Below are 12,903 nucleotides of genomic sequence, written 5' to 3' on the forward strand. Positions count from 1 at the left end.
ATATGAAGCAGTGAAAAACAATTCAAAGATAAACATACATCATCAAACCGAAAGGCAGATCCACAGTCTCAGCAGCTGCCTCTTTGTGTGAGCATAACGTTTACAATGTTAACATGACTTGTAAGGCACCTGTGACTCAGCCAGCCTCGCCTACCTCTCAGGCCTCCACTCTGTCACTCTTCACTGTCCTCCAGCCCCTCTTTCACCCTTTCTAACTCCTCATGCTCTCTCCCACCACAAGAAGAAATTCTGCTTCCTCTGTCAAAAATCCTCCCAACATCCAGCCCTGAGCTCTGTTAACTCCAACCCACCCTTCAGGGCTCCATTCAAATGTTGTTTCCTTAGAGAAACTCTCTCTGACTACAGTTCAGGTCAGATTCCTTTACTACAGACTATAATGGAAATGCATTCCTTCATGTAGTTCCTGTAATCAGGCTCTCATTAGTTCATTAGTTGATTAATGTATGCCTCCTCCTCTAGACTAGCTCAATGAGAACAGAGACCATGTCTATCTGTGCTCACCATTGTCCCTCATTGTCTGCTCAATAAAATTTTACTGAATGGATGTGCAGATGAATTCATATTAGACAAAAAAATAAAAGAATTTTATTTAGTTTTTGCTTGTTAAGATGAATCATCTGTGGGTTATAGAGTAGAAACTGGGGATCTGCCAATCTAACTCTTTTTGGCCAGACATCTCCTAGGAATGCTAGCACCAGGCTTTGGCTGGGTTTTTTGAGAGTAGAGAAGGTTCAAAATAGGCCCAAGAACTCAATAAGGGGTCCACTGAGGTCAGACAGTACATTAGGATATTAGGCCTCAATTAACAACCCACATAACAAACACATTCAAGAAAATGATGGGAGTAAGCCACCAAGCATCAGGCTAGGTAGAGAGTATGCGGGTTCTAGTCCCAGTGCTACTGGAGTACAAACTTGGCCAATTAACATCTCTGACTTCAGTTCCCTCACCTGAAACACAAAGGTTAGCCTAGAAAGTTTCTAAGGTCCCTCAGCCTATAAGATTTCAGGACTTGGGAACATGTTCTCAAATGTATGCCGCTCACAGATGTCAACACCATGTACACTATGTAAGTCATTTGTCTTGTAAAGGAATTAATCTTGGATTATGAAAAATACCTCTAGAGTAAGAAGCAAGATTTGTATACAGGTCAAAAAGAGCAAAGTAGTACACTTCCAAGACAGAGTTGGCATGTGGCCCAACTATGTGTTCTATTAACAAAATTTTTTTTTTACTGAATTATCAGGATAAACAACACCAAAAATAGACACCATTTACCCCAGGACTGAAAGCTCTTTATCCAGTAAGTGGTTTTCCTTCTCATTCTAGTACTGACTCCATTGTGTTTCTGGTCACTCACCCACAGCTGGACACTTTACATGTTTTGCCTGTATCTGTGACCATCTATTTTCCAGAATTTCTTTACGAATGCCTTCTTAAATATTGAAATGATAAATGCTCAGAAATTTTTGAAAAGAACAAAAAACAAATCAGACCTATTAACAATTATACCTAATGACAAGGAATTCAAAGAAGTAATTACGGACAAAAATTTTTTTAGGAGTAATTACATCATGTAGGGTTGACACTGGGGAAGGAGGGGGCAAGAGTCTTTAATACCAGTTAATTTGTAATGTTGCTTTATGAGTTTTTAAATAATAACAAACTACAAATGTATTACTTTCCTTTTTTTCCTCTTTATCATTTCCCTTTACAGACACCTCAAATATGAAGAGCTTAGTCAGTCTTCACTTTTTACTACATCCTAATTTGTTATTTCACTTCACCCATATAGGAAGGGGAGGTGGAAGGCAGTTCTGCCTTTCATATTTAAAAACTCTTAGAAATTCACTTCTATAAAAATATCTAGTATGATGTTAGATCATAAGCACCTATATCCTTCAGTCTACATGCTGTAATTTCTTTTGCTTCCAGGTTTGCCTTAATATTTTGTTATTAAAGAAAAAGTCAGCCAAAGGTCCAGATCTAAGTTATCGCCTACATTTAATCTAAAATGAAATTCTTGGCAATGAATTGAAATATATACATGCTATAATGGCAGTTTTTGAAAAGTGCAATCATACTTTCAACAAAACTCTTAAGATCAAATGAAATTTACTAAAGAAAAAAGTAGAAGAAAATAAAAACTTCCTAAAAATTCTGGAGGTGATTTTAAATAATCTGATAAAAGCCCCTCTAGAGTCCAAAAAGGCATGTGAAATGCCCATTAATTAGATATTTAATTAGTGTTAGATTTTTTAAAATTTTTTTAAAGATTTTATTTATTTATTTGAGAGAGAGAGCAAGCGAGCAAGAGAGTGCACAAGCAGGGAGGAGGGGCAGAGAGAAGCAGACTCCCCGCTGAGCAGGGAGCCTGACTTGGGACTCCATCCCAGGACCCTGGGATCATGCCTTAAGCCAAAGGCAGACGCTTAACCGACTGAGCCACCCAGGTGCCCATAATGTTAGATTTTAAACCATGATAATGGATGCCCATATTCTAGCAGAATGACTAGCACAGAAGAGGCCTCAATAAATATATGTGTATTTTAAATATTTTATTTATTTATTTGACAGATAGAGACACAGCAAGAGAGGGAACACAAGCTGGGGGAGTAGGAGAGGGAGAAGCAGGCTTCCCACTGAGCAGGGAGCCTGAAGCAGGGCTTGATCTCAGGACCCTGGGATCATGACCTGAGCCAAAGGCAGATGCTTAACGACTGAGCCACCCAGGCGCCCCCTCAATAAATATTTTTAATGAATTAAGTGCTTATTTTCACTGTCACTCTTCAGACTATAACCAGACTTATAGTTCAGTAAATTGTGCTTTAACGTTATTTAGAAACTCCTGCTTAAGTCTTTACATTTGTGTCTTATACGTGTCTATGCGTGTTTTGATCACTTTTACTAGCTGTTCAACATTAAAATTGTTCTTGGTCTTACATAGAATAATATTATATAGAAAAAAAGTAGATACAGCTAGTACTCAGAGTAAACAAAAGCACAGATGCAGAAAAGAAAAAAAGATCATGTCACAAAAGAGTAAAAAGTCATAATAAAATATTGCTAGAGATTTAAAACCACCTTCCTCTACCCCAGACCTGTAAAAATTATTTGAAGACTTAAGTACCTCTATCATTTTTTTAGCTTTAAAAGTAGCTTATCTCCTCCTTCACAAACACATGAGTCTTTTGACCATTACACAAGGCATCACAAATTAAATAAAAATTATATTACAATATATTTGTCTTATGTGATTCAACAGAAAAAATATTTTAATGAAGTATCATAAATTATAAATAAATCATCATTCAAGATCAAGTAAAAGCTTAATAAATTATAAAAACTCTTATTATTGGGTTATGACCTTTATTTAGTTTTCAATATACTCTAATGAATTTTGGGGGCTCAGAGCCAAAATGGGTCTGGGAAGCTAATTTTAAAAGTTATTAAGCAACTCCCTTTAGCAACGTCATGTATTAGGATAGAAAGCACTCGGGTATTTTTTTTCTTTTTTACTTATCTGCTGCTGTTTAATACTGTTAAGTTTCTTTTATACAGACAGCTCAGGAGTCACATGCATGGGCCCTTCATTCTTTAGGACATTCTCCTTAGCAATATCTAACACTGTTTGTGGGATTGATAAGTCTTCTCATGGCCAGACAGATGCTCCGTTGGCGTTTAACCTGGTTTTACACCTTTCTAGAGAATGCTATCTGGTACCTATAATCTTCTATGCATTTCTGTTTTGTTTTTTAAGATTTTACTTATCTATTTGAGAGAGAGAAGGAGAGAGAAAAAGAGAGCATGAGCAGGGGGACGGGCAGAGAGAGAGGGAGAAGCAGACTCCCCGCTGACCAGGGAGCCCGATGCGGGACTTGATCCCAGGACCCAGAGGTCAAGACGCGAGCCAAAGTTAGATGCCTAACTGACCGAGTCACCCAGGCACCCCCATGCATTTCTGTTTTAAGAAGACAACAGAAATGCACATTCTTTTCATTGCTCTTGATCACGTGCTCCATAAAAAGCCGATGAGAACACACACCTGAATGGTCTAGCCTTTGCTTTTGTCCCACTGGACCCTGGAATGTGAGAGGCTGCCTAACAAAAAGACCCTTCCAAATGCAGTTTACTGGATGGTTCTTTGTGCCTTTTCCATTTCCATCTCTAACCTGTGAGAAAGAACTTTAAAAGCCATAGGAAAATGTACCCATTTGGTCGGTCAGAATGAAAACAAAACAACATTCTTCTTTCTTCACCCCAGGGAAAATTAGGAGCCTGAATGTTGGTGTTCTCATACCAAATGATCTGACGACATTTAAAAATGCATTCGCAGTATAGGGTTAACATGAGAAGAAAAAGAAAGGAACCTACCCTTTCAAACAGTCTCTGATTTCATTATAAAATCGACAAAAAAATAGGGGGGGGCTCTTGGGATTTTTTTTCTCAGAAAATGGGTAGAACACACTTTCTTTTCTTTTGCCTTTTCTAATTTGCCTTTGTGCTCTTGACCCAAGAAACTGTATCTGATTACATATCAGAGAGAATAATCAACCTAAACTGATGACTGACATTTTAACAGACTAAACAGTAATATTTCACCGCTGAATCTTGGACAGTTTTAGTTTTCTAAGGGCTCTTTTTACAAGTGGGCATCATAAATAGCCAGCACATTGAGGGTTTAATTATGAAATCAGAAGGCTTGATTCACCACCCTCTTTTCAGAGCCCAACACCTCTTCATTCTCAGACACAATGTCTTAGAGATGCAATCACAAGCACTTACCTTGTTTATTTCCCGGTCTTCCCCAAACTTTTCCAGTGCAGCTGAGTCCTGAGTGGACTCCTGCACATCAGAAGTGACCTCCTTCTCTCTGCCTGGCAGAGTAAACTTTTCTTTCTGTTCTGTTGAGCGTTTTGATTTGAGAATGCTATTGAGACAATTTTCTGTCTCCTGCTTAGCAGATTCAAGTCTGTTTTCCAAATCCTTTTGTTTACACTTAAGTGATTTTATATCATCTTTAATAATCTTCTGTCCCACTGAAGATGTATTTTGCTTGATGGATTTTGCTAAAGCTAAAATCTTCTCTAATGTGCCATCTTGTAAATGGAGTCTATTCTCTAGTTCCTGTAAGTGGAGAAAAGATTGTCACAAAAAGTACCTCCATTCAATGGTCACAATAGTTAATTGACTTTTGTAAATCACAGAGTATTCTGCTCCACTAGTGGAAAGTATAATAAATTTACCAATTCATATCACAAAGAAGAAACTTTGGGCAAAATTTAAACTAATGTGCCATCCCAGATCAAAATCTCCAACAGATTTTATAAGACACTAAAAGTTTATAAGCAGCAGGGGCACCTGGGTGGCTCAGATGGTTAAGCATCTGCCTTCGGCTCAGGTCATGATCCCAGGGTCATGGGATCAAGCCCCACATTGGACTCCTGGCTCAGCGAGGAGCCTGCTTCTCCCTCTGCCTCTCTCCCTGCTCATGCTTTCTCTCTCTGTATCTCTGTGTCTCAAATGAATAAATAAAATCTTAAAAAAAAAAAAAACCACACTGTGTTCAACTTATTTAAAAAAAAAAAAAAGTTTATAAGCAGCAGCAAAGAAAATTCTCACAACACAGTTCCTGGGACGTAGGAGGCAATCAACACGTATTTGTTAAGTATATATTTTGTTCAAGATACAGCGTTTTTACACAATCAAAATACTAAACAGTAAGTGCCTACTTTGTGCAAAGCAGTGAAAATAAAAGAATCATTTAGAATGCACCCACATGAATCTAGTATTAATATTTACAATTCAGAGTAAAGCTTAAATCAATCTATCTAATGCAATATCTGAAATATAGCAAGAATTCAATCAATATTTACATAATGCATGAACAAATCAGGCTGATTTGAGAACTCAAGACTCAAAAGGAATTTGAGGTACTATACTAGCTACTAATGTTACTGTTGAAACAGAATAAGCCTTAAAGTTACTAGGTGAACTATATAGTATTTATCAGTCATTATCCTAATAGACTACACAGAATTTGTTTATTCATTCAACTAGTAGCAAATATTACAATAGGTTTTTTTTTTTAATTTTTAAAAATTTCCTAAGTAATCTCTCTACCCAACGTGGGGCTCAAACTCACAACCCTGAGATCAATAGTCACATGCTCCACCAACTGAGCCAGCCAGGCGCCCCTACTACAACAGGTTTCAAAGTTACATAGATGAGGAAAACACAGTCGAGTCAGGTTCCTATAGTCTAGTGAGAGAGACACAGAAGTAAACAGACAATTGTAATAGAATGTGAAAAGATCTATGCTAACAAATCTGCACAGGTCACTGACACATATTAAGCTGGAAGAAGGGAGTTCCAGACTGCATTTTAGAAAGACCCGGGTGCAGCCACGGGGACGTCATCACGGAGAGGGTAGGTGGCAAGTACAGGCAGACAGCCCATTCGGAAGTCAATGCAGGGGTGTGTGAGGGGAGCGCCTGCTCTGAAGAGGCAATAATGGAGGGTCCTGGGGAAGGAACAAATCGCAGAGATATTCCAGACATGGAGTCTGGGAAAGGATGGATATAGCAGGTTTCTGACTGAAGCCCAGAGAGATGGTAGAAATATTCAGAGCCAGAGAACAGAGAAGAAAAAGCAGGCCTACTGGTATGGAGCTGGGAGATGGAGAAAGGGAAGTTGATGAGCTATTTTCTGGACACACTGAATGACAAATAAGTGTACAACATCCAAGTAGAGACGTCTAGTGGGGTCAGAAGACCTGAGCCGTAGCCCCTACTCTGTCATTTCACCCGGGTAATCTTGTCCCTTTTCTCTCCAGAACCCAGCTTATCACATACAAAATGAGGGATCCGAACTTGATGGCCTCTGAGATTCCTTCTACCTATAACAGAGGTTCTATGTTAATTTTTCTGGAGAAGCCTGAGCTGGGCTCCTACCTAACACTTTTCTTAGTCATCCATGGCACCCAAACAGTGCCTTGGACATGATGAGCCCTCAACATCTGTCAAATGATTGCTGTTAAAAAGGGAGGTAGCCTGTCACAATGTCAGGCCATGGAGGAGAAGGCTTGCTTGATTCCCAGGTCCCTAAAAGAAAGAGGCGAGGGGGCGTCTGGCTGGCTCTGTCGGAAGAGCATGCGCATGGGCGTTCGAGCCCCGCATGGGGTGTAGAGATTACTTAAATAAATTTAAAAACTTAAAGAAAAAAGAAAGAGATGAAGAATTCCCACACTCAGGCCAGCAGTGCTGCTCTGAGTCTCACGCCATGAAATCTCCACTTAAGGAGCTATCAAAGAAGTAGCTAAGAAAATGCTTTACTTCGTTCCCTTCTAGAAGACACCTCCCAGGCCTGCTTACTGTTGGCTAGGCAAAGAGTGAGAATCCAAGGGATGTGTTTTGTGGGTGTGGATCAAGAGCTGTGATCCTCACTGCAAGAGGCTAGGTGCTGCTGGAGTGAGGGAGAGGATTTTGGAAGCCCTACATCTGGAGAGAGCTCTAATTTAGACCATGAGTACGAAAAATAATAAGGTAAAAATTATACACTTCCCATCTACCCCAATAAAGAATGCAAAACTGAAGTATTTCCCCCTGGTCCTGTGGTGTCAGGTACATTCTTTGACTTCCCAGTATCTCCTGGAATCACTTTGATCTTTGAATCAAAGATCTCCAGGAGGTACAGACTGGTCATGGGTAGAACGGTCTCTGAGGGTCCGGAGTGCAGGGAAATGTTCAAATTATAAATGGATGTGGTCACTAAAAAAGGACATTCCCATTTTTCATGACTAGTCAGAACCTTAATTATCTTAGTCACCTGAACAGTAACTGGATTTCTGATCAAAGACAATGATTTGTTCACTGTAATTAATATTGATTCTGTTTTAATGTCCATCATGTCTGGACAGTGTTTAATACCTGCAGTTTCTGCAGTTTTTCCTCAACTGCTATTTGATCCACAGGTTTATCAGAAAAACTGGCAAATTCCTTGGAGATATCATCCAATGTGGCATTCAGGTCTGTGACACAAAGCTGGTATGAGTGGTGTTCTTGAACATGACCTTCCAATTTTTGCACGGAATCCTAAAAATAAAACCATTGACAATTCACCAGTTATGTCTCTGAATTTTCTCACTCAGAAAATAATTAAATAGTTTATAACACCTGTTTCATGAGGTTTCATCTTGAAATAGGAATAGGGCCATAAATTGTCCAGAGTTCTTAAGTGAAGTTTTCAGTAGTTGAGATATTTCAATGTAAAATCTCCTCCTCCTCCCTGAAAATGGCTTATTGAAATCACATTTGTTTCCCCCCCACGCTTCTTTGCCTTCATTTCATTCCTGAGGACAATTTATTTCTCAAGAGGTTTACAAAACATAAATGCTTCAAATTATATCATCAAATCACAAACATCTATAATAAAGCAGCTCCCTTAATTATCCTTCTTAGTAAAACCAAATATCCACAGTTGGAAATGAGACTATATGAGATCAGCCTAACCTCAGAGTCCTTTCCTAAGAATTAAACTCCAACACTGTGTGTTAGGAAAAAGTAATCCTAACTAAAGAGCAAACCCACCTTCAGGTTCTCTTCCTGAAATAAGAAAATAAGGCGGCCACACCTGATCATTAAAGTAGTAATTATTAAACTCAACAACTTAGAGTCAAGTGGGTATCTCTTTCTCTCTGCACATCTCGGGCAGTCTGTATAAGCAGGATTTCTTATCCACATGATCCTTACATTGAATCTAACTTCCAGGATGCAAAGAATTATAGAATTCTCTTATGAGAATACACTCCCTCGTGGCAAGCTGACATTTATCTCTTAACTCTTTTACTGCAGACCATTCAAGAGAGAGAAACTGATGAGGTTTATACAGAATAATGTACAGCTGATCCTTAAACAGCATGGGTTTGAACTATCTGGATCCAATTATGCACATTTATAGTGCAGTACTGTAAATGCATTTCCTTTTATGATTTTTTTAAAGATTTTATTTATTTATCAGAAAGAGAGAGAAGCAGGCTCCCCGCTGAGCAAGGAGCACGATATGGGACTCGATCCCAGGATCCAGGGATCATGACCCGAGCCAAAGGCAAATGCTTAACCAACTGAGCCACCCAAGAGTCCCTCTTCTTATGATTTTCTTAACATTTTCTTTCCTCTAGCTTATTTTATTGTAAGAATATAATGTATAAGACATATAACATAAAAATATGTGTTAATTGACTGTTTATATTATCTGTAAGGCTTCCTGGTCATCAGTATGCTAATAGCAGTTAAATTTTCCCAAAGTCAAAGTTATATGCAAGTTTTCAACTGGGGGGGGCACTCAGCACCCCTAGCCCCACACTTTGTTCAAGGGTCAACTGTAAACCATTACAATGGATAGATGACAAACAAATGGATGGATAGGTAGATGCATGGATCACTTTGACACCATCACTTTCAGAGAGATACATTGAAAAATCCTAGGGGAGCCTGGGTGGCTCAGTCGGTTAACCAAGTGTCCAACTCTTGGTTTCGGCTCAGGTCATGATCTCAGGGTCATGAGATGGAGCCCGGCATCGGGGTCCCCACTCAGTGTGGAGTCTGCTTGAGATTCCAGCCCTCTGCCCCTCCCCCACCCCCCTGTGAAGGTTTGTGCTCTCTTTCGCTCTCAAATAAATAAATCAATCTTTAAAAAAAATTGTAACCCATCCGACCCCTGAAAAGGAGAACTTGGATGAGAAAAAATAACACCATCATCAAACAATAGGCACTGGATTCCTCTAGCAAAACTGATGGATCGAGGAGTTAGTATTGATATCTAAAAATGACAAATTAAATGTTAAAAGTTTTTGATTTATCAAAAGAACAAAAAATGGTTCCATATACAAATATGACATAGTTATGACAATCATTTAAAATTTTATTTTGACCATTTCACCTGTAGCTGTTGGAGAAGACTTTCGTGTAGATGCTTTATTTCCAGCCAAGGCTTTTCACTGAAGTTGGGATTTTTAGTGCACTCTAAGAGGTAACTTCCTTGAGATTTTAACTCTTTTAGCAAGGATGTCAAATCTTGTGCTTTCTGGAGGAATTTCTTATAAATTTTTAACTGAGCTTTCTTCTCCTGCAAACCATGTTGCAGAGCAAAGCCCACTTCCTGTTTCTTTTTTAGTTCTGTGAGCATTAATCTCAGATCCTCCTTACTTTGCAAATACTTCTCTCCTTCCAGTAGAAGCTTTTCTTGATGGCTAAGGTGAACAAATATTTTAGAAAGGAAATGACTCTTAGCAAATTGGAATGCTTTTTGCATATTATAGTACAATATACATTATAATAAAAAGCATTAAAATAACACTAACATAAATTATTCCCAAAGACTCTTTTGGCATTAATGACACTCTAAATAGCACTAAGTTTAGCTCAGAAATCAAGACAGAAATTATTTGTAGTTTTACTTAAAAAAAATATTTTTCTTACATAATTTGACCTGAGAATAAACACTTAATAATTTAGATTCCAAACCATTATAGTTTTTATTATGCTTAAATATAATTATCTTATATTCTTCTTTCTCATATAGGTAAAATAAATAATCATTCAGTATATTGGCCAACTAACTAGTTTATACTTTCTATAACTTAAATTTAGTTTTGATCTGTCTTCCTAGAAAAAACACAAAATTCATATTTCCACTAAATAGTAAATGTATCATTTAAGATGTGATATTAATTAAAAATTTTCACCAGAATTATGTCCACTGAATTCAGGCAACATTTACAACGTTTACACATTTAAGAATCTCTTAGAATATATATTTAAAAGCACAATTATTCTACAGTAATATCACGCAGACACTGAAATTGTCTGGGGGTAGGGGGTTTTGGTAAGAAGCAGAATGGTGAAGGTGGAATGACAGACAATGCTAATTTGTTACCAAGAACTCCATGGGTTGATGAATCAGCTAAAGTGAACACTACCACAGTTATGACAGTGTATTTTCTGTCTGATCCAGAGAACTATTCATCTTCATTTCTGCCTCTGACATTGTGGATGCCCCTGACATTACTGACTTTCTCTCCAAGAGATATTATATCCAAATCCAGGAGGCAGACAAAACATACTTGTTATGGCTTCACGGTGCAATGAAAAAGCCATGAATAAGTGAAGGCATTGCCCTTTACCTTAGATATGTGTTGGCTAAATGGAGTGTGTTGTCCCACTGGTTCTTGATATCAGTAAGGGTCTTTGGAGCCAACGGAGCCTTGCTGCCCTCGGCCTGACTCATGATGGTCTGTATTTTAGCGTCCCCTTCAGGCTTTAGTAAAATGATTTCCTGAATTAAATAAAAAAGATCTTAGAATCTCATTTGCATTACTTAGGGAAAGTACATATGATATCTTTTGATTTATACACATTATATGTAGATTCTAACTGCAGAGTAGATTTCAAAATTACCTTTGCATTTTTATATATGCCCAAAAGACAATGATATCTCCTTCACATGATACAGAACTGGTTCTCAATAAATATTTTTCAGGTTGATCTCATTGCATTCCTGCTCTCCTCCTGATTTTCAACTGCCTTCAAATAAGATAGATGCCCGAAAGACCCTGGCAAATCCTTCTTCCTATCCACCCCATTATTTATTGATAGAGAGTTAGGGTAACAACCGAACACAACATTTTTATACACTCAAGATGAGACTTAGGGCTTCCCAGAGGAAAGTGCATTGCCCCTTGTCAACTCTTGTCCCTCAGCTACAACATAATTCCCATTCCCTGTTCTTCTTTCCCGCCTTTGCTCTAAAAATCAAGTTCCTCCCTAATTGGAAACGCTACTCCAGATTCACCTCCCCTGGAAAACCTTTCACATATAATCCCAATTACTTCAGTAAACCTCACCAACACTTATAGCTCACTATGCATAACCATTTCTTCCTGTAACAATGCTTTGATTAATGTAATTTCAATCCTTCCGCGTTCCTTTTAAGCACATGAGCATCTGTCCCGTGCACTTTTAACTAACAATGTCTATCTCCTTAGATTAAAAGGGGGCCGGGAGGAGCTTGAGACTTCCTTGCCCTCTGCAACCCCCTCAGCACCTAATAACCTTTAGGAACCACACAACACACTCAATATCTAATAACCTTTAGGAACCACACATATTCGCTGTGAAGAAGAGTTCCTCTCCAGCCCTGCCCTTAACTATGCTGGTGCCTCTCTGTACTGGTATGTATTCTTTTTATATCCTAGCAAACTCCCACTGCCACAGCTCCGTAGGCACTGCTCTTACAAAGAGAGGATATACCTTCCCTCTTCTGTCTGCTTGAAATTAATTTTAGATCCATCAGAGCCTTTCTGTCTTTTAAGCTCAGTTATCTGAATGCCTTCAGCCATTCCACAATAATCCTATTTTCCATTAAGAAACAAATCTTTGCAGTTTTCCTCTAAATCTTTTAAAAATTAGAGTTCACTCTGACCTTTGAAATATAGTTTTCATAGTTATACCTTTATTTTTTGAATTCTTTCCTCAAGTGGCATTTTGCCTTCAGATGAATTCAAAACCATAAGGGACTGTTTAATCCCTGCTATCCAGTGAATTACATCATGTGCAAGATCATTAAAGCGCTGGTCCTCTGTAGGAGGTAACTTATCTTCTTCATCAATTTCACATAATTGTCTCAAAAATGTCTGGTATCTATCAATCAAATGTGTCGATTCCATTATTATTTCTTCTTCAGTAAGCCCATATTCCTTCAAAGACCTGTTCAACTGGGCCAGAGATTCAAACTGTTCCCTGTGAATTGCAAACATCACTGAAAGTTTATAGCAGCCACAACACCATGTAAGAAACCATGTCAGCAGAAAATATATTCATACAA

General features: G+C 38.3%; 1 protein-coding gene across 1 annotated transcript in view; it reads right to left on the reverse strand.

Annotated features, from left to right (window-relative positions):
• Nucleotides 1-12,903, reverse strand: part of SYNE2 (spectrin repeat containing nuclear envelope protein 2) — a 313,984-nt gene that overhangs the window by 155,383 nt on the left and 145,698 nt on the right. The window contains 5 exon segments of the mRNA XM_035727838.1: nt 4,807-5,148; nt 7,950-8,114; nt 9,961-10,270; nt 11,204-11,355; nt 12,530-12,818. Of these exon segments, the coding sequence (XP_035583731.1) occupies nt 4,807-5,148; nt 7,950-8,114; nt 9,961-10,270; nt 11,204-11,355; nt 12,530-12,818 (1,258 nt within the window).

This window comes from Zalophus californianus, chromosome 6 (genome assembly GCF_009762305.2).
Source record: "Zalophus californianus isolate mZalCal1 chromosome 6, mZalCal1.pri.v2, whole genome shotgun sequence".
Classification (NCBI taxonomy): Eukaryota; Metazoa; Chordata; class Mammalia; order Carnivora; family Otariidae; genus Zalophus; species Zalophus californianus.